The sequence below is a fragment of the Mus caroli genome, chromosome 4 (assembly GCF_900094665.2).
Source record: "Mus caroli chromosome 4, CAROLI_EIJ_v1.1, whole genome shotgun sequence".
Taxonomy (NCBI): Eukaryota; Metazoa; Chordata; class Mammalia; order Rodentia; family Muridae; genus Mus; species Mus caroli.
Genome location: NC_034573.1, coordinates 14,510,303 through 14,535,478, shown reverse-complemented (window position 1 = coordinate 14,535,478; position 25,176 = coordinate 14,510,303). Strand labels below are relative to the sequence as shown.

Genomic DNA, 25,176 nt, shown 5'->3' with positions numbered 1-25,176 from the left:
AAACAATAAAAAGCAATAAACAGACCTAGTGAATCCATTTGGTGTTATTCGGATGTATTTGTGCTTGGGCTGAGCACCTTGATTGGTTATCTTATCAGAGGGCTCCTCCTCTCGACTCATTCTCTCTCAGCAGGCATTGACTGCTGATAGCTGTTCACCTGAGGGTGGGGCCTTGAAAACTTCTTCTATCTTGCCATGTGTTATGCAGGTCTTGTTAAGGCAGTCATATTGTCCAGGTTTCTTGATTGTAGCATCTCTGTCATACACAGGAGACTATCTTGAGGCCCACATCTTAGTTCTCTGACTCTTGGAGTCTTTTCATTTCCATGTCCTTGATGTTCACTGAGCCTTGAGTATGTGGGTCATATTGGAAATCATCATTTGGGCTTGGGCACACAGTAAGCACTGATTCTCTACATTTGATCAGTTGTGGATCTCTGTGTCATCTCCACTTCTTTCAAAACCAAAAAGAGTTTTGTGAGTGAGAGATATTCTTATCTGATTGTATAAAAATTGGCTTTTATAAATTAAATTCCAAGAATTTCAACTTGAGCACTATCATGCCTGAACAGGAAATGGCGAAGAAAACAAAAATTCTTGCAAGTCAGATGTGTCTCCTAGATGCTAGCTTGATTTCCCGGAGGCATGCTACAGTTGTGTCCTTAGTCTATCCCAGAAATTAGTTTTGTTATCAAGACTACTGTAATGTCACTTCCTCAGCCAGATGGACCCACACTCTGTCACTTAACTAACCTTTGGTCTTCCTTTCAATCTGTAAAGGGAACCATATATTTATTTTATAGAATTGTTAAAGAAATTTGGTCACATTAATTTTGGTCACATTAATACTCAGAAACTTAGGGTTCTGCTCTCCAAATCTTAGCTGACAATTTATTTCCTCTAATTAGTATTTATATATTTCAAGATGTGGCCAGTATCTATCACTGTGTCCTACATTTTACATTTCCATTGATACAATATTCCTCTATCGTTAAGATTGATTTTCTATGCTGGTGGAAAATAACATTTGGATTATTGTAGGGTTGCATTGAATCTTTAAATACTATGGAGCAGTACGGACATTTAAAAAGTATTGATACTTTCCATGAACATGGGAATGGACTTTTAAAGATATGTGTGATAGGATATTTTATTTTCTTACATAGCATTGTTTTCTACTTAATAGGGGTGTCTTTTCTTGATAACATTCATATATACTTAATCTAAATGGTTGTATATTTGACCTTGAATGTAATAAGAATCTTGCATATAATTTATTGAATACTTGTCTGTTCTTAAATCCTGTTGCTCTGATTTCTGTCCAAATCTATCCACAGTGATGTGATGTTAGAGAAAGAATGGAAGGCAGGACAGCTAAGATAAAGAAAGTACTGTTTTTTTTTTTCCCTTCAGTTCTTGTTTTGTATGGACTCACCCTTGTTTTCTTTTCTTTTTTCCATCCAAGCAATAAATATATAGCATCCAAAAAGTTTAATAATTCAACTACTTTCCCCTGGCTTCATCAGGAGTAATGTGGTTGCTGCTTCCTGGGTGTTACTTGGTATTTCTGTTTCTTTCTGTTCTGGAGCACTTGTTTGACAAGTCTCTGCACCAGCTGTTTATAATAAAATAACTGCTGTGCTTTCTATCTCCTGATCACAGGAGACTGACTGATAAAATGAGAATTTGTTCCTAGTTAGTTTTGTTGTTTCAACCAGACAGATATATCACATATGGTTTAAGTATTAGTCTTTCGAAATGCGTGTGGAATGGCTTTATTTTGGCATATTGGCACATACTATATTATTGTTGATCTTCTGACTTGACTTAACACTCCTGCTTACACTGTTTGGACTCCTTTTCCCAGACTAGCCCTCTGTCTGCCTACTTAACTTTGCTTTTTCTTTCCTGGCCTCACCTCAAGGCTATTCTTTTTCCTTTCATACCCCTCTGTGCTTTCCTGAATTATAACCTTATACTCATATATAAAAAATAGACACATATAAGCATATAAGGAAAAATTCAGTTTATCTTTTAAAATCTGGTTTATTTTGTTTAACATGAGGATTTCTAGATGCATCATTCTTTTTTCTTCATTTTTTTTTCAGATTTAATGACTTCATATTTTCATGGCCAAATAAAATTCCACTGTTACTATCTAACCTACTTTCTTTATCTATTCCTCTGTTGGTGAATGTCTAGCTATTTTTAACAGTCCATTAATAACAGGAATGCACAGTTATCTTTGTGGTAGGGCGTTTAGGTTTTTGAGAGAATATTCACAGGAGAGATTATGTCAGCAGTGATGGGTCAGAGACATAGCTCCACCCTGCCACACTCATCAGCTTAAGAAGCTAGCCTAGACTTTTAAGGACTAAAACTCAGGCCAAATAGGGGTTTGACTTTGATGATGAAAAAGGATTCAGAATTAACTAATATAGTGAATCAGAGCATGAGAGTTAAGAGGAAGATAATCAGAAAAAGGAAGGTATACCCAAGTGTGGTACAAAATTTTCCAAGGAGAGCAAGCTGTTACCTAAGCATTAGTTCATATATACCATTCTGATGGCTACATTTCAAAAAGTTGCTAAAAAAAAAAGCCCATTTCTCCATTTTTCTCTTATTTTTTTCTCGTAAGAGAGACATATCAGGTGGCTGATCAGTTGAAATTATAATCTGATCATGTGAAGCCAGAAGCCATTACATTTATATCAGGAGTTAAGTGTGTAGATTCTCCACATGAGGTGGTCTAGAAAATTACAGGTTCACAGAGGGGAAGGGAAAAGGACCACAAGCAGTGTTAATTGTGCAGGAGTCCCAGAAGGAAAGGCTTCAATTAGAGTCAGGCATAGAATCTTCTCTCTCTTCTCACAACCCCAAATGTCTTCTGCTTCTCTGACTTCTAGAGTGGCTCCACCAGTTCACATGTCAGCAGTTATCACAGTTTTGCCAGCATGGACATGCTCATCAGCAGGAACTGCTACTTGTGTTTTGTTTTCTTCTTCTTCTTTTCCTTCCTTTCTTTCCTTCTTCCTTTCTTCTTTCTTCTTTTCTTCCCCTTTTCCATCTTTTCTTTCTTTTTTGGTGTTTTAAATTCATTTTAAAATTAAAAACAGTAAGATATCTTAACAAATGCATAACCACCATTTTCTTTTCTTGTTTTTTTTTTGTATTTATTGGTTATTTTGGTTATTTTATTTATTTACATTTCAAATGTTATCCCCCTTTCCTGTTTCCCCTCTGCAAACACCCATCCCAACCCCTCCCCCCTTGCTTCTATGAGTATGCTCCCCCACACATCCACCTACTCCTGACTTCTTTCCCAAGCATTCCCCTACACTGGGGCATCAAATCTTCACAGGACCAAGGGCCTCCTCTAGTGTTGGTGTCAGATAAGGCAATCCTCTGCTTCATATGCAGCTAGCACCATGGGTCCCTCCATGTGTACTGTTTGATTGGTGGTTTAGTCCCTGGGAGCTCTGGAGGGGTTGGAGGGCATCAGGTTGGTTGATATTGTTTTTCTTCCTATGAGGTTGCAAACCCCTTCAGCTCCTTCAGTTCTTCCTCTAACTCCTCCTCCATTGAGGTCCCTGCGCTCAGTCATATGGTTGGTTTCAAGCATCTGCATCTGTATGGGTAAAGGCTCTAGCAGAGACTCTCAGGAGACAGCTATATCAGGCTCTTGTCAGCAAGCACTTCTTGGCATCAGCAATAGTGTCTGGGTTTGCTGGCTACATGCGGGATGGATCCCCAGGTGGAGCAGTTTCTGGATGGCCTTTCCTTCAGTCTCTGTTCCACTCTTTGTCCCTGTATTTCCTTTAGACAAGAGCAGTTTTGAGTTAATATTTTTGAGAAGGGTGGGTGGGCCCAGCTCTCAACCAGGGGTAGTTACTAACCTCTGGATGTAGTCTCTACAGGTTCTCTCTCCCCTTAGTTGGGTATTTTAGCTAATGATGTCATCCCTGTTGAGTCCTGGGAACCTCTTGCTTTCCTGGCTTCTGGGACTTTCTGGTGGCTACTGCAAGTTTCCCATCCCTCACTGCTGCACACTACTGTTCAATTTCCTGACTTTTTGTACATTTCTCCCTTCTCCTCCCACACCTGATCCTTTCCTCCCTTTTTGTTTACTCTCCCTCTTTTTGATTCCTTCAAAGTCCCTCCCACCCTCTACTTCCTGTGATTATTTTGTTCTCCCTTCTAAGTAGGACTGAAGCATGCATACTTTGGTCTTCCTTCTTGAGCTTCTTGGTCTGTGAGTTGTATCATGAGTATTCCAAGATTTTTGCCTAATATCCACTTATCAGTGATTACACACCATATGTGTTTTTTGTGATTGGGTTACCTTACTCAGGTGATATATTCTAGATCTATCCATTTGCCAGGGAATTTCATGAAGTCATTGTTTTTAATAGCTGAGTAGTACTCCCTTGTGCAAATGTACCATATTTTCTGTATCCATTACTCTGTTAAAGAATATCTGGGTTCTTTCCAGCTTCTGGCTATTATAAATAAGGCTGCTATGAACATAGTGGAGCATGTGTCCTTGTTATATTTTGGAGCGTCTTTTGGGTATATGGCCAGAAGTGGTATAGCTGGGTCCTCAGTAGTACCATGTCCAATTTTTTGAGGAACAGCCAGACTGTTTTCCAGAGTGGTTGTACCAGCTTGCATTCCCACCAGCAGTGGAAGAGTGTTCCTCTTTCTCTACATCCTTGACAGCATCTGCTGTCACTTTTGTATATGATCTTAGCTATTCTGACTGGTGTGAGGTGGAATCTCAGGGTCATTTTAATTTGCATTTCCCTGATGACTAAGAATGTTGAACATTTCTTTAGGGGCTTCCTGGCAATTACTCAGTTGATAAATCTTTGTTTAGCTCTGTACCTCATTTTTGTAGGGCTATTTGGTTCTATGGAGTCTAACTTCTTGGATATTAGCCTTCTATTGGATGTTTGATTGATAAAGGTCTTTTCCTAATCTGTAGGTTGCCATTTTGTTCTGATGACACTGTCCTTTGACTTGCAGTAGCTTTTCAATTTTATGAGGTCCCATTTGTCTATAATTGATCTTAGAGCATGAACCATTGGTGTTCTTTTCAGGAAAATTTCCCTGTGCCCATGTGCTTGAGGCTTTTCCCCACTTTATCTTCTATTAGTTTCAGTGTATCTGGTTTTTACGGAGGTCTTTGATACACTTGGATTTGAACTTTGTACAAGGAGATAAGAATGGATCTATTTATATTCTTCTACATGGCAACTGCCACTTAAGCTAGCACCATTTGTTGAAAATGCTCTTTTTTTTTTCCCCCACTGGAATGTTTTGGTTTCTTTGTCAAAGATCAGGTAACCATAGGTGTGTGGGTTTAATTCTGGGTCTTCAATTCTATTTCATTGATCTACTTGTCTGTCTCTGTACTAATACCATGTGGCTTTTCTTACTACTGCTCTGTAGTACAGCTTAGGTCAGGGATGGTGATTCCCCCAGAAGATCACTTATTGTTGAGAATAGTTTTCACTCTCCAGGGATTTTTGTTGTTTCAAATGAATTTGAGAATTGCTTGTTCTAGCTTTTTGAATNGGTTTGGAATTTTGATGGGGATTGCATTGAACCTATTGATTGCTTTTGATAAAATGGTCATTTTCACTATGTTAATCCTGCTGATCAATGAGTATGGGAGATCTTTCCATCTTCTGAAGTCTTCTTCAGTTTTTCTTCAGAGATTTGAAGTTCTTGTCATGCAGACCTTTCGGGTGCTTTGTTAGAGAGTCTCAGAAAGGTGTTTTATATTATTTGTGACTATTGTGAACAGTGTTGTTTCCCTAACTTCTTTCTCAGCCCCTTTATCCTTAGAGTAGAAGAAGGCTACTGATTTGTTTGAGTTAATTTTATATCCAACCACTTTTCTGGGTTTATCAGCTGTATAATTTTTCTGGTGGAGTTTTTTGGGATCACTTAAGTACACTATCATATCTTCTGTAAATAGTCATATCTTTACTTCTTCCTTTCTAATTTGTATTCCCTTGACCTCCATTTGTTGTCTAATTACTCTAGCTAGAACTTCAAGTATTATATTGAACAGATAGTGGGAGAGTGGACAGCCTTTTTGAGTTCCTGTTTTAGTGGGATTGCTTCAAGTTTCTATTTATTTTGATGTTGGCTACTGGTTTGCTGTATATTGCTTTTATTATGTTTAGGTTTAGACCTTGAATTCCTGATCTCTCCAATACTTTTAACATGAAGGGTTGTTGAATTTTGGTAAATACTTTTTCAGCATCTAATGAGTTAATCATGTGGTTTTTTTTTTTCCTTGAGTTTGTTTATATAGTGGATTATGTTGATGGATTTATATATATTGAACCATCCCTACACCCCTGGGATGAAGCCTACTTGATTGTTGTGAATGATTGTTTTGATGTGATCTTGGATTTGGTTTCTAGAATTTTATTGAGTATTTTTTAATTGGATATTTTATTTATTTACATTTCAAATGCTGTCCCATTTCCCAGCTTCTCCTCTGCAAATCCCCTATCCTATCCTCCCTGATCCTACTTCTATGAGGATGCTCCTTCACCCATCTACCCCCACCCATCTCACTGTCATAGCATTTCTCTACACTGGGTCATCAAGGCTTCACAGGACCAAGGGCCTCCCCTCTCATTGATGCCAGATAAGACCCCTTCAGCTCCATCAGTCCTTCCCATAACTCCTCCATTGTGGTCCCTATGCTTAGTCAGATGGTTGACTGCAAACATCTGCATCTGTATTGGTCTGGAACTGGTAGAGCTTCTCAAGAGACAGCTGTATCAAGCTCCTGTCAGCAAGCACTTCTTGGCATTAGCAATAGTGTTTGGGTTTGGTGTCAGCATGTGGGATGGATACCCATGTGGGGCAGTCTCTGCTCTATTCATTGTCCCTGTATTTCCTTGAGACAGGAGCAATTCTGGGTTAAAATTTTGGAGATGGGTGGATGGCGCGATACCTCAACTGGGAGCCATACCTAACCTCTGGATATGGTCTCTACAGGTTCTCCCTCCCCTTTGTGGAGAGTTTCAGCTGTCACTTTTAAGCTTTCATTTCAATTATTTTGTATCTATTATATTAATTGTATGTAATATTAATTAATATATTATATATACAATATTAATTATGTATAATATATGTCACTTGTGCATGTGAACTTACTTCAGATGAATTTCTGATGTAAGAACCTAACTTGCTTCAGGTTGAACCAGTAAAAGAGATTTGTGGCTAGATCTATGCCAAGTAAAGCTGGAACATTAGTTGATTAGACCAGGAAAAGATGTCTGAACTACATGGCTAGAGCTAGACTTTAGGGTAAAGGAAGAGAAGCAGGTAGAGGGAGGATTATGACAGCGAGGGTGATAATTACCTGACAAAATTGCATTGTGAACAAAGCAGGCATGTTTGCAGGTATCATGGCCAGAGCTAAGCCTATAGATGTAGAGATGAAGACGGGCAGAGAAAGAATGGGAGCAGACCAGAGCCATTTTCTAGGCAAAGGATAGTTGGAAACAAAACTGTCTTCCAAACTACTGTTACAGAGCTTGGGCCAACTAAGGCAGCTGGTAAATAGATAGGATTCAAGGTCCATGATTTTGGAGGTAGGCCTGCCTAAATGCTTTATTTAGTTGTGCCAAGTGCCTTGTTTATTCAATATTATTTAACAGAAGATTAAATTTGGAATTTTATAAAAACAATAAAAATTAGATTAAAAATGTAAATGAGTTCCCTATTGATCTTTAATACAGGTACAGTGAATGAACGCTCAACATGCATAGAGTTACTTTCTTTCCCTAGATTTGGACCTATGATCTAAGTATGTAAAATGACTTGATCATGCTTATAATCCTTTAATATTCTGTCAAACTTCTTTTCAATACTACAGTTTTGTGCTAGAGTTCATTGATTGCTTGTTACAGTACAAGGGGAACAAGTTTGTTGTTAATATTTCTGTTTTTATTACTGCCAAACTCCTTACTTACATATTGATAATTATATTAAGAAAGGTTCTACTTATCACTGATTTAATTATTAGTGTGCACAGAAACCTTTTCAATAGATCTCACTCTTCTGTTTTTCAAACTCACTGTATTCTGACATTTCCACAGGGTCATTGTGACATTTTCTCAATGGCTCTACTGGTCTATGCTTTCACCTCACTGAGAGTTAAAAAAATTTGATTAAAATTGCTCTTGTTATTAGGAACAAAATTAGTAGGTATGGAATGTTAGGGATATTTCTTAAATGTATATATGTTGGCTTCTCTATTGGCAAAATAAAAATGTGTTCTGAGACTCAACCTCACCATAGTAACTTTTTCCTGTGTACTCTAAACCATATGATGTTTATCTCCATAGAAAACTTGTTTGCTTGTTAAGTATAAACTGTTTTTCTGACTTTTCTTTGAGGGTTGAGTAAAATATCTCTTTATCAAAAAAAAAAAAAAACAAAAAACAAACAACCAAACAAACTAAAACAAAAAACCAACCAACCAGTCAAACAACAACAACAAAACAAAACAAAACAACAACAACAACAAAACCAGAAACAGTTTACTGTATGTTAGGAGAACAATGTAATCTATGTATAATTTCTTTTATATATGACAAAAGTGTTAAATTACATTTACTGAAACAAACGTCCATCTTAATAATATTCAATGACCACATGTCCAATGTGACAATAGACAGTTGGATATTTGTTGCACAATGGGTTTCCAGTGTAGGGTTAATTTATAGCCATCAGCTTCAAATCCTTTTTCACAGGTACTTTGGTTAAAATCAAAGATTTTAGCCTCATTCTAAGGTTAACTCCCTGCTGCTTTTGTCAAAAGCTGGGCTAAAGCATTTCAGCAGGGAAAAGCAAGATCAGAAAACAAATGTAAACTTTCCAGCTGCTTCTCATTTATGTTTATTCCTGACTTGATCAATAGAAAAGAATCAACATCTGCCCCCTCTTTTTTTAAATTTATTTTTTTAATTAGGTATTTTCTTCATTTACATTTCAAATGCTATCCCAAAAGTCCCCCAGACCCTCCCCCCACCTCTCCTACCCACCCTCTCCCACTTCTTGGCCCTGGCGTTCCCCTGTACTGAAGCATATAAAGTTTGTAAGACCAAGGGACTTCTCTTTCCAATGATGGCCGACTAGGCCATTTTCTGATACATATGCAGCTAGAGACACGAGCTCTGGGGGGGTACTGGTTAGTTCATATTGTTGTTCCTCCTATAGGGTTGCAGACTCCTTTAGCTCCTTGGGTACTTTCTCTAGCTCCTCCATTGGGGGCCTTGTGTTCCATCCAATAGCTGGATGTGAGCATCCACTTTTGTGTTTACATAGCCTCACAAGAGACAGCTATATCAGGGAACATCTGCCCTTTTTAATAGTTGCAGTTTCACAATGAAACATTTAGTCTTTTCATTTTTAAGCAGTCTGCTTTCAAAGACATCTTTAACATGGCTAAAAGTCTTCATATAAAGACCCTTGTAACAAACACAGCTGAGAACAGGCTCAATAAGAAAGACAGTATTTTGCAAGTTAAGTGTTCTACAAACCTTTAAGTGTTTTATAGTCTATGCTGTTTTTGAGCTTACTGGGCTGTTCCAAGCTAAGAATGGAATCTTGGACTCCGGGTAGCTCTCTATCATGCAAGTGTTTGCTTTTGTTTTTGTTTTTTTAAACAAATGGAATTTTAATTTTTCTAATCTTTACTAGCAACTCTTATTCTTTAGTTTTTAGATACTTGTTTGTTTGTTGGACTGCTGTCTATCTGCAGGTAAGGGCAGGTACAAGATAAGGTGAGAGCCTTATCTTATTGGGCAGTAGAAAAGGAAGGCAGGCTGAGAATTTTAGAGCAGAGGACAGAGAGAGAGAGAGAGAGAGAGAGAGAGAGAGAGAGAGAGAGAGAGAAAGGAAGGAAGAGGAGGAGGAGGAGGGAAGGAGAAGAAGGAATGAGATGGAACCTATAGGATAAGAAGAGGAGCCAGAACCACAGAGCTCTGGGAGCTTTTATTGGGGATTTCTTGGATAGATGATTAAATAATGGTAGGGTGTGTTTACCCCATCTAGGGGTGTAGATTGTTTTATATCAGTTCTGCTTTGAGTTCATTGTGTGGGCATTTTGTGGGTGGAGAATTTACTAATATAAATCTGACTGATAAATCACAAGCCTCTATAGAGTTTTGATTTTTATAGGGGCTGGGAATGTGAGCAAAATCCAAAGCAAGAGAAATGTGAGATAGGCGGTGGCTGCATGGGGTTAGCCATGGAGGCAGTAAGGCCGTCAGGGCAGAGAGTAGCCCGCAGTAGCAGTAGCGTGGGATGGTGCCTTTTAAAAATATTTCCACCTACATTAATTAATTAATATACATTTCAAATACTGCCCCTCCTTCTGGTCCCCCTTGTAGAGTTCTTCCCCTCATTCATCCTCCCCTTTGCCTCAGTGCAGCCCCCACCCCCACCCCTGTTCCCAACCTGTGTCTGCCTCTCCCCACCCTTGCTTCCTTAAGTCTCTATAGGATTAGGCTCATTCCCTCCCATTGAGTCCAGACATGGCAGTCCTCTGGGACATTTGTGCTAGGAACCTTGGACCATGCCATGTATGCTCTTTGGTTGGTAGCTCAGTCTCTGGAAGTTCCCCCGGTTACAGGTTAGTTGACACTGTTGGTCTTACTGTGACTTCAATCCTTCCCTTAAATCTTTCATCCGGTCCCTGACCTGCTTCCAATGTTTGTCTGTGCGTGTCTGCATCCATCTCAGTCAGGTGCTAGGAAGAGCCTCTCAGAAGGCTACTAGGCTAGGCTTCTTCCTGCAAGAACAGCATAGCACTATTAATAGTATGAGGGACTGGTAGAGCCTCTCAGGAGACAGTTATATATCAGGGTCCTGTCAGCAAGCTCTTGTTGGTATATGCATTAGTGTCTGGGTTTGGTGATGGTTTATGGGATGGATCCCCAGGTGGGGCAGTCTCTGGATGGTCATTCCTTCAGTCTCTGCTCTGAACGTTGTCTCTCTAACTCCTATCATAGGTATTTTGTTCCCCTTTCTAAGAACGATTGAATTATCCATACTTTGTATATCAAAGCTTTATTTTGCTTCATTTGAAATAAACAATTCTATATGATACCAAATGTAAAACACACAGTCTTTTATCAACTAAGGTTTACCTGAGAAAGATGGGTAGGGAGGTGCCTCAATCATATAAATAGTAATTCTAGATTTAATAAAAGCTATGATGTTTGAATAGAAATAAACTCTCTGCTTGATTCCTCTTACTTTGTTTTCATACTTAGAAAACATTGCTGTTTAATTTTGAAGTCATCCAGGGTCCATATAAAACCCAATTTTATTATTCTGGAACTCTGAATTAGAACATATAAATTTGTATATACCAACTCTTCATAATTATAATATGGTCATGAATGACTTTTAAAAAGCTTGAAAAGAGCATTAAATAACGTATTTTCTCAATAACTTTTCAATAAGGGATGAACTAATTTGTATAAGTTAGTATTTATTAGTGTGTTTCATTTCATGTTTCTAACAGTTCTAGCAACATTGATTGTTCTGGACTGATGTGGATGTCTTCAGATGTGCATTTACATCTACCACATGTTGTACTTATCACCTTGTTTGAAAGATGTTTGCTCATTGTGGCACTGAAAGAGAATCACAGTTAATTTGCTTCTTGGATGTGAGCAGAACTTTTATTTCTTAGGGAGTCTTTTGTGATTTTCTCAATTGGAAATTCATTCTACATGCTGCAAAACCCTCTGAAGAGTGAGCATCATCTGCATAGCTAGGACTTTATAAGGGAAGTGTGAGAGAGGAAAAGGACAGGAGGAGGGAGAAGATGAAAGGAGAAATAGAAAGAACCAGGAGAACTTTGCTTTGTTCTGTGTCTAAAGTAGTTCTTAGACTAGTTTGGATGTGAAAGATCTTGACAAATAATTCTGAACGACCTTTTTTATCCAAGAGATATTATGACTCATACCAATTCCACTCTTTACTGCAACTAGAAATTGCCAAACCTTCTGATAGATCATAAAATTAAACTCTGTTTGAAAAAAGCCATGTATAAACATGTGTAACTTTAAGCATCCATATATTTATTGCATTTTTAAAGGCTTTTATTACATTACCTTACAGTGCAATGTTGTGCTTCTCCCAAGGGTCAAAAATCCTACTACTTGCTAAGAACTGTCTCCTTCTGAGTTGTTGATTAGATGTGTTCCCCACCACTCTAACAATACAGGGTATTGGCATTTATTGGTTGCCCATCAGAACTTGATGGTAAGACTATTTTTTGAAAACATTACATACTTTGATCACAGATCATGGAAAAACAGAGCTAGTGCTGATCCAGAAGCTGCCTTCCTCCTGGCTTGCTTTCATAGAGACAGAAATTTCTGTGCTGGCATCTAGAGAAAAAAAATATTAACAGTCTTATCCAGCTATGAATCTGATGATCTATAACCACCACTGATATGGCAAGTGTATCAATAGTATTAAAGTTATTGGGGTAAGCAATGATTTTTCAATTGGATATAAAGCATATTCCACAGGTGAGTACTTATATCTGGCATTATAAACCTGGCCATAGACCTGGCACTAGATCCTAGGGGAAAAACTATTACTACTTTGCTAAATAGATATAGTATCTAAGTGCTTTCTGAGCACTTAGCTTTATACCAAAATATTAGAACAGCTCACATCTCTCATCAAATATTTAATGAGACCCCATAACAGGTCAATATCTACAAAATAAGTGACTATGTGATTCTCACTCCTAAGTGAAGTGTATATCACCAACCCTTCCCCAACAGCCTGAGAAACATGCATACGAGGAAAGAGAAAGATTTGCACAGTCAGAGGATAAGGAACACTGCTGGAAAATAGTGTCTTATGACTATGACAGGACAGCTACACTCATGAACTCAAAGCAGCTACGGTTACCTGTACAAGACTAGTACAAGATCAAGCCAAAAACCCTTTTGGCATGGAGTTTGAAGAGGCTATGCCTAGTTTCATAGCTATAAGCAATTGATGGCTTTTTGGGAAAAGAAGCTCATTTTTTTTCAAGGACTTACCTGGTTGCTCACCTCCAGTCCCACACCCATGCTTAAGTGTTCAATATGTTCAATATCAATTAAACTTGATCAATATCGATTAAACTTCATGGATATAAAGAAAACATAAGTAGATGTGAAGTTCATGGGGGAGAGATAGACGAAGGTGAAAGGGAGGAGGGGGTAGGTGTCAGTAGTATACACGACCAAAACACATTTTAAAAGTAAATTTTGTCTCACCTTAATTATCATACTGAATTTCATTTGTGTATTAGAGACTGTGAATACAATATCTTACTTCATGGTCACTGAATTTTTTTCTTTACTGTGATGAATGTTCCCAATTAAATACCACTTATACACTTGCTTAATAAGATAACAGAAAATTACTCACACTTTTAATTGGTTTCATTTTGCAGGCCTGAGACTGAGCAAAACCATTAATTATGGTCAGCTGAATGCCTTATGCCACATTAGAGGACTAAAGAGCGAGTGAGTTACTCATGCATTTCTTTTCCTATCATAGAGAAAGTGATGCCTTTACTTGTTTATGGATAATATATAGTAATAGAAAATGCTAGTTCTTACAGGTACCAGACTTAGTACATGAAGAAATACAATTGAAACCTGCTGTTTATTTCGACATACTGAAAAATGTAAATTGGTCATAAAATAAAATAAAAATGTTTATGGCATAGCTAACCAATTTATTCCAAACAGGGCTCTTTATAGTTAAAAAAAGAAAGAGAGAAAGAAAGAAAGAAAGAAAGAAAGAAAGAAAGAAAGAAGAAAAAGAAAAAAGAAAGAAAGAAGAAAAAGAAAAAAGAAAGAAAGAAAGAAAGAAAGAAAGAAAGAAAGAAAGAAAGAAAGAAAGAAAGAAATCAGTCACAAGTAGAAAGACTTAAATGGTTGAAAACACAAATATTGCATAAAATGCGCATCTGAGAAAAGAATAGGGTGTGGTCTGGAGACACAGAAACAGTAATTTGTCCTGCTCAGAGTTTAGGATTCCTAAGAGGCCTGAGAATTGAGCATAGAATTTTAAAATGGGTTCTCTTGCTGTTTTAGTTGCTGTTGTATTGCTGTGATGGCCAAGACAACTCTTGGGAGATGGGAGCTTGGTTACAGTTTTATAGGGTTAGTCCATTATCATCGTGGTGCAGAAACAGACAGGTTTGGTGCTAGAGCAGTAACTGAGAGCGTCACCTTCTTATCTTCAGGCAGTAGGTCTCTAGAAAGAAACACTAGTCATGAATGGGCTTTTGAAATCTCAAAGCCTACGACTACTACTACTACTTCATACTACTATGAATTGACATACTACTTCAATAACGACACACTCCCTCCGATAAAGTCCAACTCCTCAACCTTCCTAAATAGTTCCACTAACTGGAGATTGATATTGAAATATATGAGCATATGGAATCTGTTCTCATTCAAACTACCACACAACTACTCCCTGAACCTCATAGTATTGAAGCTATATCCTAATTCAGAATGCATTCAATTCAACTTCGAAAGTACCCATAGTCTTTCCCAGTGTCATTACTATCTCAATATCTCTTCTGAGACTCAAGACAATCTTTTAACTGAAATTCCATGTAAAAGTAAAAGCAAAAACCAAATAAAATATTTTCAATATACAATGACATGTTATATACACTACTATTCAAGAAGGGAAGAAGTACTGTACCAAAGCAAGGTCATTGAGCAGGGCAAATGACACATTCTGCAGCCATGTCTGATCTTAGAAGGCTTATTAAATGGTCTATTCTGTCCAGATCTGCTAATTGCACCACACTTCTCTCTCTTTGGCTGATTCCACAGGCCCATTGAACCTATCATTGCCAGGTATCACATGAATCCTGCCTCTCCAACACTGAAGTCTCCAATGCAACACAGATTTCACCTTCCCAGATTCATGTAGTGGCCTCTTTGGGCTTCCTATATATGGCTTTCCCTTTTAGATGCCTGGTCTCAGTAGCTTTTCTTTACTGTAGAGGAAGGTTTTACAAAACCTTTGTTGTATTTTTCTTGACTCTAAATCTAGAATAAGGGCTAAGCTGCCTTGTTATTCTGCTCTGTAGCTTTGGAACCTGGCACCCTCCTTGAGTTGCATTTGCATAAGCTTTTTGTTGTCCAAAGATTCCTTTGCTGCTTAAACATTCCTTTAATTCCTTTTCATAAATTGGAAGCTTAGCTGGTTTGGGTCTTGCTCTGAGGGCACAACTCTCTTTATTCTATTTTGAATAACTCCTTTCTTTAAACATTTTCCTCCTTCCTGGAGCACAGGACTTGGCTCCAGAATTACATTTCCTGGTAATTCTGGCTATTTTTCTCTTTAAACTGTACATTTTGTATTTCTTTGTGCCTACTTTTTCCTTTTCATTATAGATCTTCATAAGAATGATCACCGATAACTACACAATACTGTAACTACTGGGCTGTCTTGAAATTTCTGCCAATGACATTAATTTACATCTCTTTGATTTCACTTCCAGTAGATTTTTAGGACAAGGGCAAAGAGCAGCCACAATCTTTGCCTAACCATGACAAGAGTGGTCTGTAATCCACTTATTAATATTGCTCCCCTCTGAAACCACTGGAGCCGTGCCTCTATGCTATTATCTTCTATGTGTCTACTAGGATGAACCATTAAGTCCTGCTTAAAGCATTCAACCACTTTCTTAGTCAAAAGTCTCAAAGTCTTCCATACTCTTTCTACAGAAAGCATGGTCAGGCTTACCTAGCAGTCCCTGATATTTCTTTGAAAGACACGATGACCAAGGTGACCCCTAAAAATCATTTAATTGGGGGCTTATTTTCAGTTTTAGATGGTTAGTGCATAATTATCCTTGTTGAAAACAGACAAGCAAAGCACTGGAGCAGAAGAGGAGAGTTTCTTTCCTGATCTGCAGATAGAAGCCAGAGAGAGAGAAAGAGAGGAGAGAGACTGGGTCTATTTGGTATTTTGAAACCTCAAAGCCCACCCCGAGTGACACATCTTCTCCAACAAAGTCACACCTACTCTAGCAAGTCCAATCATATTTGTTCCCAAACAGTTCATCAACTGAGGAACAAGTATTTACACAATGAGCCTATGAGGATAATTCTCATTCAAACCACCACAACTGTAATATCTTTATGTTAGTTGTGCTTTTGAAATTATAATAGCATAGCTACTGCTGTCCATGTAGCCTTTCTTCAGTCATGATTACTTGGACAAAATGCCTTGGATTTACAATTCTTTTCCTCTCTTCTTTAAAATATTTAAATTCATATTTCAGTGATTATTTCAAACACATCTTTTCAATTCTTCTTAGGAATATCTTAAAAATGGAAAGCAAAGATTTAACCTCTATGGTTAACTGGTCGTATACCTCTTAGTATATAATTGTTATGTATACCTCTATGTTGACAATCATTTTGAATCATAAACTTATCGGTTAACAAATTGTGTTAAAAGTGAAGAAGGTGATCAAATGATTCATAGTAAGAAAATTATGTTTCTAAAATAGTTTTAAGATAAGTGTAGAGAAGATTGACTAGAGTTGAACTATAATGTGCTATCTGGAGAGATCACTAATTGAATGACCTCTTTATTTAGATAAAGGACTTTAATAATGTTAAATTTATTAGCATCACTACATGGCATTTTCATCAACTTATTTTATATTTTGACATTACTATCCATTACAAAGATTCATCAGTATATATTCAGGTAACTTACAGTAACTTTCACCTGCTCCCCTGAAAGGGCAGTACTCATATTTCTTTCAATTCATCATGAAAATGTATAGACTACATTTTTTAAAAGACAAATTCAGGTGGAAATAATCTGTAAGAAGCCAATTGGGTTAAACTTTTCTAAGTTATTTAATTTAAAATAAAAAGTGTGAATTGCCATAAGATAAGTATGTAAATATACTTTATCAGTGAACATTTAATTGAGAGCTTGAAGAGAATATGGGACACAAAAATATTATGCAATATATTTTCATCTAGTATGTGTACACCATGAACCTCAAGTAGTTTACTTTGATAAATCTTTTTTCTCCTCTTTTTCTTTAGGCTATAAAGGGCTTTTTTTATTTTTTATTTTTGTTGTTGTTGATTTGTCTTTTTGTTTCTGTTTTGTTTTTGTTTTTTGTTTTCTGTTTTTTTATTTTTTTGACTGGTAGGATGTTTCAAGATTGGGATTTTAGGAGTCTATCAAACCTTCGTAATTTCATTATTTTACTATGAATTGTTTATCCAGAAACTCCCCTAAACAATGCAGGGTATTGCCATTTCTCTTAGTGCCCAGCAGAACTTGATGGTAGGATTCTATTGTTGAAGAAAAAACACAGTTGTTACTCGGGTAAGGAAAAAAAAAAAAAAAAAAAAAAAAACAAACACAGCTTTTTTTCAGTAGATCTTGAAGCATCATCGTTTTGCTGGCTTATTTTCATAGGCTTCAATCTAGACAGGGAAAGGACATTAGGACCTTTGATGGAAGATATTTTTAAGACTGAAATATAAGTACACATCTTTCTTTGCTCTTCTTTATACATCACTTTCTTGAGTTCAGCCATAATAGTGTTAGTGTGATGTTCCCTGTCAGACTGCACCTACTCTATATAATGCATCTACAGCCTGCATCTATGTTTACATAATGTATTTTTATTTTACTATATAAACTTGAGAAAATCATTTAAACCCTGTAATCACCATCTTCTTATCTATTGAGTGTCTGAATAATTACTGCAATTTATAAAACACTTTTTCTATATTTACTTCAGACTTCTCCTACACTGTCTTTTTTTTCTTTTTTCCTGTTGCAGTTAGACTATATCTTTCAATGTCCCTTGTAGTTCTATGTCACCAAAGACAGTCACATTGGAGGTGTAAGGCTTCAGTATATAATTTGGTTTTTAGAGGGGATAAAAATAAGTCATGGCAGTTGTCAACATTTAAAAAAAAAATCTATCCCAGCACTTGGGAGGCAGAGGCAGACAGATTTCTGAGTTCGAGGCCAGCCTAGTCTACAAAGTGAGTTCCAGAACAGCCAGGGCTATACAGAGAAACCCTGTCTCAAAAAACAAACAAACAAACAAACAAACAAACAAACAAAACAAAACAAAACAAAAAACAAAAAACAAACAAAACAAAATCAAAAAAATTAAAATCAAAGTTAGATTTATAGATTATAAAAACAATGACAGGATTTGACTACATTGAGCTTGTAGTAATTTAGTTCTAACAGTATGCCTTTAATGGCTGGGTCATGGATCCCTTTTTGCGGGCATGACTGCTTAAGTTTATCTGTTTTTACCTTATTATATGATCTTGTGTACTTTCATCATTTGATTTCATGGTCCCTGAATATAGGAGATAGAGAGGTAGGAATATACTATAATAATTACAGGAGATAGAGAGGTCAGAATGTACTATAATAACTTTTTGTGATATAAAACACACATCATCATATCACAAGGACACTTGAAGATCTGTTCTGAGAATTGCATCATCTCCACACATAGTACTTGATTATTTCCCTTCTTTTAATTTCTGTCATATGTCCCTCAGATTCTACTTACATGATGTGGCTAATTGATAAAGTAGAAGTACTTCAGGTATTTATCAACATCATTAGTTTATACAAATATGCAATGAAACCTTACTACAATATATGCAATAGAACAAATATTTAAAGAATTTAGGTAGATATGTAAAATTTATGACTATTAAATGTGAGTTTTCCAATAAACTTATGTGAAAAATGCTCAATGGAAATACATGGACAAACTTAAAAACTGAGTAGGTACTTGATCAGTATTTGTCATGTTGTAAGAAAATAATAAAAATACACACTGCATTAATTTGCATGCTCATCTGGCTATATGAATCAAGGCAAATAAAATCAGATTTTAAAAATACATGTAACTTATTTTGTGCCAAATATCAATACAATGTTTTGGAAAAATATCATAGAACAAATACATAGCTGCAAATATTTTAACGTGTCACTGCTTGCATAGACAAAAAAGAAGAAAAAATTTTTTTTATTAATTTTATTAGATATTTTCTTCATTTACCCCTTTCCTCATTTCCCCTCCAAAAACCCCCTATCTTCTTTCCTTACCCTGCTCACTAACCCACTCACTTCTGGTTCTGATCCTGGCATTTTCCTGTACTGGGATCTAGCTGCATAAGGAAAAAAAAAAAATACAGCCAGGCGTGGTGGCACACGCCTTTAATCCCAGCACTCAGGAGGCAGAGGCAGGCAGATTTCTGAGTTCGAGGCCAGCCTGGTCTACAAAGTGAGTTCCAGGACAGCCAAAACAAAAACAAACAAACAAACAAACAAAAATAACAAAAAAATTGTCACCAAGCAACTATTGACCAAGATGTTTGTCAATGTTTAATCTGAAAGATGATCATTTTACTAATTACTGAAATAAGCTGTTAAGATGAATATTTGGCATTTCAGATATTGATAACATTTTGTGGTAGTTATTAGTTAAAAATCACATGAAGTAACATTTCAAATGTGCACAAACTTATTGCCCAACATTTCTTAACAGTTTTCCCTAGTTCCATATATCTTGCTTACTGGTATGTTTACAGTGGAAGAATTCACGCAGGCGAGGTCACTGAGGTACAGAAGTTTACCTTTTTGTACCATAGGAATTTGTGATTTATCAGTAAAAGAATTAATTGTCCACTCACCAAAACTATCTTAGATGATTCCAGTGACTTTCCAGAGTGGAACATGTTGAGGTTTTTCACATACATAACAATTATTTACTATAGATCTAAAGCACAGTACATGACACTTTCATCAGTTATTGCAAAAACTTAGAAGACTGTATACAATGCATAAGTGTGTGTGTATATCTGTGTATATGTATGTATGTATATGTATATGCATGTTTAGGCAAATGATTTGTGAATCATTTTGGAGAAATTTTACTATGCTGAATTAATAACAGCTTTACTCAACTGCAAAAATAAAAAGCTTGGCAATAAAAATAATAAAAAATTAATATAATAAATTAAAATTCTTGTAAAAAAATGGTGTGTGACCCTTACAGCTCTTCTCCCTATCTTGCTTTAGCCAGCATTCTTCCCTTCGTTTGGAGGCTCATGATGCATTCATCAAGCAATATCCTCAAATATTCCTGCGTGAAAAGACAGTGTTGCCTAAAGTTTCTCACCAGGTTGACAAAAGGTAAAATCGTTTTTGTTTTTGAAAGTGAAATTTATCTGTGGATATATTTGTGCTTTTTATGGGTGGTGGGTGTTCATATTACATAGTGCTGCTGAGTTTCATAATAACAATTTTATTCCAGGAGATTATGTCCCATGACAAACCAACTTCTCTGAATTCCCTGTCTGCCCACTGTCTTATAGTTTCCCTCTAGTCTCCTTTTAAATTGCATGACATATTCATCTATTATATATTTAAGTGATTTTATGTATCCTTGTAAAATATAGGATCCATAAAAGGGAAAAAAAACTTATTTGTCTTTTTTTTTAAGAGTTTGCTTCTTTCACATAATATGATGGTCTTCAATTGTGTTTGTTTTCTTTCAGTCTAATGTTTTGTTTGCTTGTTTTATTTTGTTTTGACTGAGTAAATTTCTGTTGTGCATATTGGAAACTTTCTTGTTCTAGTTATCTGTTGATCAAGTAGGCCAATCATAAGCTTGACTATTATGAATGATGTTGCAATAACATGGATGTACAAATATCTCTGCCACGTGCTGATATAGAGTTCTTCAGCTATACATCCAAAAGCTGTACAGCTCACACGATCTGTGTTGACTAATTTGTGTTCCCTGTGGTCCTTTCAAAAGTGCATTAATCCTGTAGCTTAATGAAGACTTAAGGGGAAAGAGAGGTACTTTAGTTATTTAAGTTTCTCATGATGTCTTATTCTATAAGCCTAGCCACAATAAAACATTATGAAACGTTCCAAAACTACTCAGTTTCCTGTACTAGCCACCTGCTGACAAGCTTCCCTTAGTATTATAGATAATCCTTCTGGAACCATAAGTCCACATTAACTCTTTCATCTATAAGGTACTTCTGGTTTTGATATATTATTATAGCAGCATAGAAATAACTAATACAGGGTGCAAAATACATAACACAACAGGAAAACAAGCAACATTGATTTATGTGTCCAATCAGCCAATCAAATTAGCTTGAGAAGTATGGAGATTTTAAGGTGCATTTCTGATATATTTGGGAAGAAAGTCAGGTTCAGGCTTAAACTATAATTTTGATAACTATTTTCCTTTCTTGGGTCTGCCTCACCTTTTTGGAAGATTGGTTTCATTTTCATACTTGTTATGATTGATTTGTACAGATTAGATTTATTAAGTTTCAGGTGAGAAAAACCTAGTTTTAAAAATAACTCATTTACAAATTCACTAGAATTTCTTGTGAATTAATCATGGATTATCAATAAATTTTGATTTGCTAGTCTTGAACCACATACCTACCCATGTAATGGGAAAATATTGCTGACACACTAAATAGAAAACACTGGGGTAAAGGTCTGAGCACAAGGAGAATCTATGAAAAAACTAAAGTGTTAAAATTGTGGGTGAATGTATAAAAGTTTGTTGAGAATTACTTGAAGGCACATAATTCAATAGGAGGATTAAACGTTTTTCTTTTCGAAACTAGGTAATGTATTGAAAGATGGAGTCTTAGGTTTCTATTGCTGTGGTAAAACACTATAAAAAAGCAACTAGAGAAAATACTTGGCTTATAGACTATCGTTCATCCTCAGGGGAAGCCAAGACAGCACCTCAAGGCAGAAAATGAAGCAGGAACTGTTGAGGTTTGGTCTGTTGTTATGTATTATAATGCTAAATAGTGGGTCTGGTTACCTCAGGGATGAGAGAATCCTCACATACATCAAGTAATGCTATGTGATCTTGCTCCTATAGCCTATAGCTGGGCAGAAGACAGGAAGGTGGAATTTTAGTTCCTGGGCTTGTGGTCTTAGGAGGACTATAAGGAGAAGGAGAGGAGAAGAGGCCATGGGATCAGTGTGTCCTGAAAATATGGCCATTTCAGGCTGGCCAATTGGAGTTAAGTGCAGCCCAGATAAAATATGGCAAAGTATAACTAGGGATTATTGATAGGAAAGAAGACATAAGTGCTTAGAGGGTAGGTATCTGCCTAGCTGTAGTGCTTTGTAGGCTTATTATAAATATAAAAGTTTATGTCTTTCATCTGGGAACAAAAAGATTAAATGCAGGGTAGAAACCTCCATTTGAGAAAAATATACTATAAGAGATCATAGAGGAATAGTGTTTCCTGGAGTGTTTTCCATACTTAGCCTGCCTTACAAAACCACCTCCTGTGGGCTAGCAATACCTACAGTGGGATGGTCCCTCATATCAATTGTTTACCAAGAAATTTCTTTACAGAATTATCTATATGTCAACGTGAGGGGTAATGAGTTTTCTCCTTCCTAGGTATGCCAAGGTTTGTGTCAGAGTGACAAAATCCAACCAGCACCAAACAAAGAACTTTGAAACCATACTTACAATCAGAGAGATTGTACCCATTTATTATCTAACATAGTGCATTAAAATAAATTAATATCAGGATTAGAAGAAATGATAGTCAACTATTTAGAAATTAAACAATAGCCTAAATTCAAACCTTTAAAATATCCTATACAACTTTAGGCTAAGAGTCAAAATTGTGCTACATGCTTTAGATACATATCAAAGAAGCAGAGGAAATAAAAGAAAGCTACACAAGGGTTGATGGTAAGCTAGGACACATTTCAAAGACAAAGGAAAGAGAGTGAGGACATAGCAATGAATTGAGAGGAAATATCTGCACATATTCTACATTTGACAAGCAGGACCCAAAATACAGAAGGGACTTAATAGCAAGAAATCAACATGAGTGAATAATGGGTAAATCTCTGGAAGTCACTTTTCAAAAGAAGACATTAAAGAACATTTGATGGAAATCAGCATGTGCCTCATGGCAAAAGAAAAATCACGGTTTCATCTCTTGACCATGTGGCTGTTAACAAAACTGAACATTGATCTTGGGTTCTGGATCCCTCAGAGACAAGTGTATACAGGTGAGAGTACAGACTGCAGAAGTGACACAGCTTCAGGGACAGGCAGAAGCAACACAGCTTCTGGAGCAGACCCCATTTCTGGCTCCAGATATCTGTGCAACTTTCCCACCAGAGGAGAGGTGTCCACCTGGGAGGGCTCTGCCTGCCAGAGCAAGTGAGGGAGCCATCTAGAGTCCTGGGTCCCTCAGAGACCAGTCTGTGCAGGTGAGCACACACTCTGCAGAGGCAACATATCTTTTGGGACAGGCCCTGTATCAAGCCTTCATCTTCAGCCAGGAGGCAGGTCTGAACACCAGACCTCTGTGCACCTTCCCTGCATGAGGAGAGCTTGCCTGAAGAGAGTACTCTGACCACTGAGACTCAGGAGAGAGCTGGACCCCCAGGACTGCTGACAGAGGCTAACAGAATCAAAGGAGGAACAAGCTCCAATCAGAGATAACTATAAAAACTAACTCCAGAGACTACCAGATGGCAAAAGGCAAACATAAAAATCATACTAACATAAACCAAGACTACACACCATCATCAGAACCCAGCACTTCAAACCTCAGCCAGTCCTGGATACCCCAACACACCCGAAAAGCAAGACTCGGATTTAAAATCATATCTCATGATGCAAGTAGAGGACTTTAAGAAGGGCCATTAATAACTCACTTAAAGAAATACAGAAGAACACTGCTAAAGAGGCAGAAGTTCTTAAAGAGGAAACACAAAAATCCCTTAAAGAATTACAGGAAAACACAACCATGAAGGAATTGAACAAAACCATCCAAGACCTGAAAAGGGAAATAGAAACAATAAAGAAAACCCAGAGTGAGACTCTGGAGATAGAAACCCTAGGAAAGAAACCAGGAACCATAGATGCGACTATCAGCAACAGAATACAAGAGATGGAAGAGAGAATCTCAGGTGCAGAAGATTCCATAGAGAACATCGGCACAACAATCAAAGAAAATGCAAAATGCAAAAAGATCCTAACTTAAAACGTCCAGGAAATACAGGACACAATGAGAAGACCAAACCTATGGATAATAGGAGTAGATGAGAATGGAGATTTTCAATTTAAAGGGCCAGCAAATATCTTCAACAAAATTATAGAAGAAAACTTCTCAAACCTAAAGAAAGAGATGCTCATGAATATAAAAGAAGCCTACAGAACTCCAAATAGACTGGACCAGAAAAGAAATTCCTCCCGACACATAATAATCCGAACAACAAATGCACTAAATAAAGATAGAATATTAAAAGCAGTAAGGGAAAAAGGTCAAGTTACAGATAAAGGCAGGGCTATTAGAATTACACCAGACTTCTCACCAGAGACTATGAAAGCCAGAAGATCCTGGACAGAAGTTATGCAGACCCTAAGAGAACACCAGAATGCCAGCAAAACTCTCAAGAACTATAGGTGGAGAAATCAAAGTATTTCATGATAAAACCAAATTCACACAATATCTTTCCACGAATCCAGCCCTTCAAAGGATAATAAAGGGAAAACACTGACACAGGGATGGAAACTACACCCTAGAAAAAGCAAGAAAGTAATCCTTCAACAAAACTAAAAGAAGACAGCCACAAGAACAGAATCCCAAATTTAACAACAGAAGTAACAGGAAGCAACAATTACTTTTCTTTTATTTCTCATAACATCAATGGAATCAATTCCCCAATAAAAAGACATAGACTAACAGACTGGCTACACTAACAGGACCCAATATTTTGCTACTTACAGGAAACCCATCTCAGGGAAAAAGACACACAATACCTCAGAGTGAAAGGCTGGAAAACAATTTTCCAAGCAAATGGTCTGAAGAAACAAGCTGGAGTAGTCATTCTAATATGAAACAAAATCGACTTCCAACCCAAAGTTATCAAAACAGACAAGGAGGGACACTTTATACTCATCAAAGGTAAAATCTTCCAAGAGGAATTCTCAATTATGAATATCTATGCTCCAAATGCAAGGGCAGCCACATTCATTAAAGA

The 25,176-nt window shown here is 36.8% G+C and overlaps 1 protein-coding gene across 1 annotated transcript in view; it reads left to right on the top strand.

Moving 5' to 3' along the window:
- Positions 1 to 25,176, top strand: part of Cnbd1 (cyclic nucleotide binding domain containing 1) — a 323,182-nt gene that overhangs the window by 4,295 nt on the left and 293,711 nt on the right. Inside the window, exons 2-3 of the mRNA XM_021159705.1 lie at positions 13,508 to 13,580; positions 20,188 to 20,301. Of these exons, the coding sequence (XP_021015364.1) occupies positions 13,508 to 13,580; positions 20,188 to 20,301 (187 nt within the window). The remainder of the gene's footprint in view (positions 1 to 13,507; positions 13,581 to 20,187; positions 20,302 to 25,176) is intronic.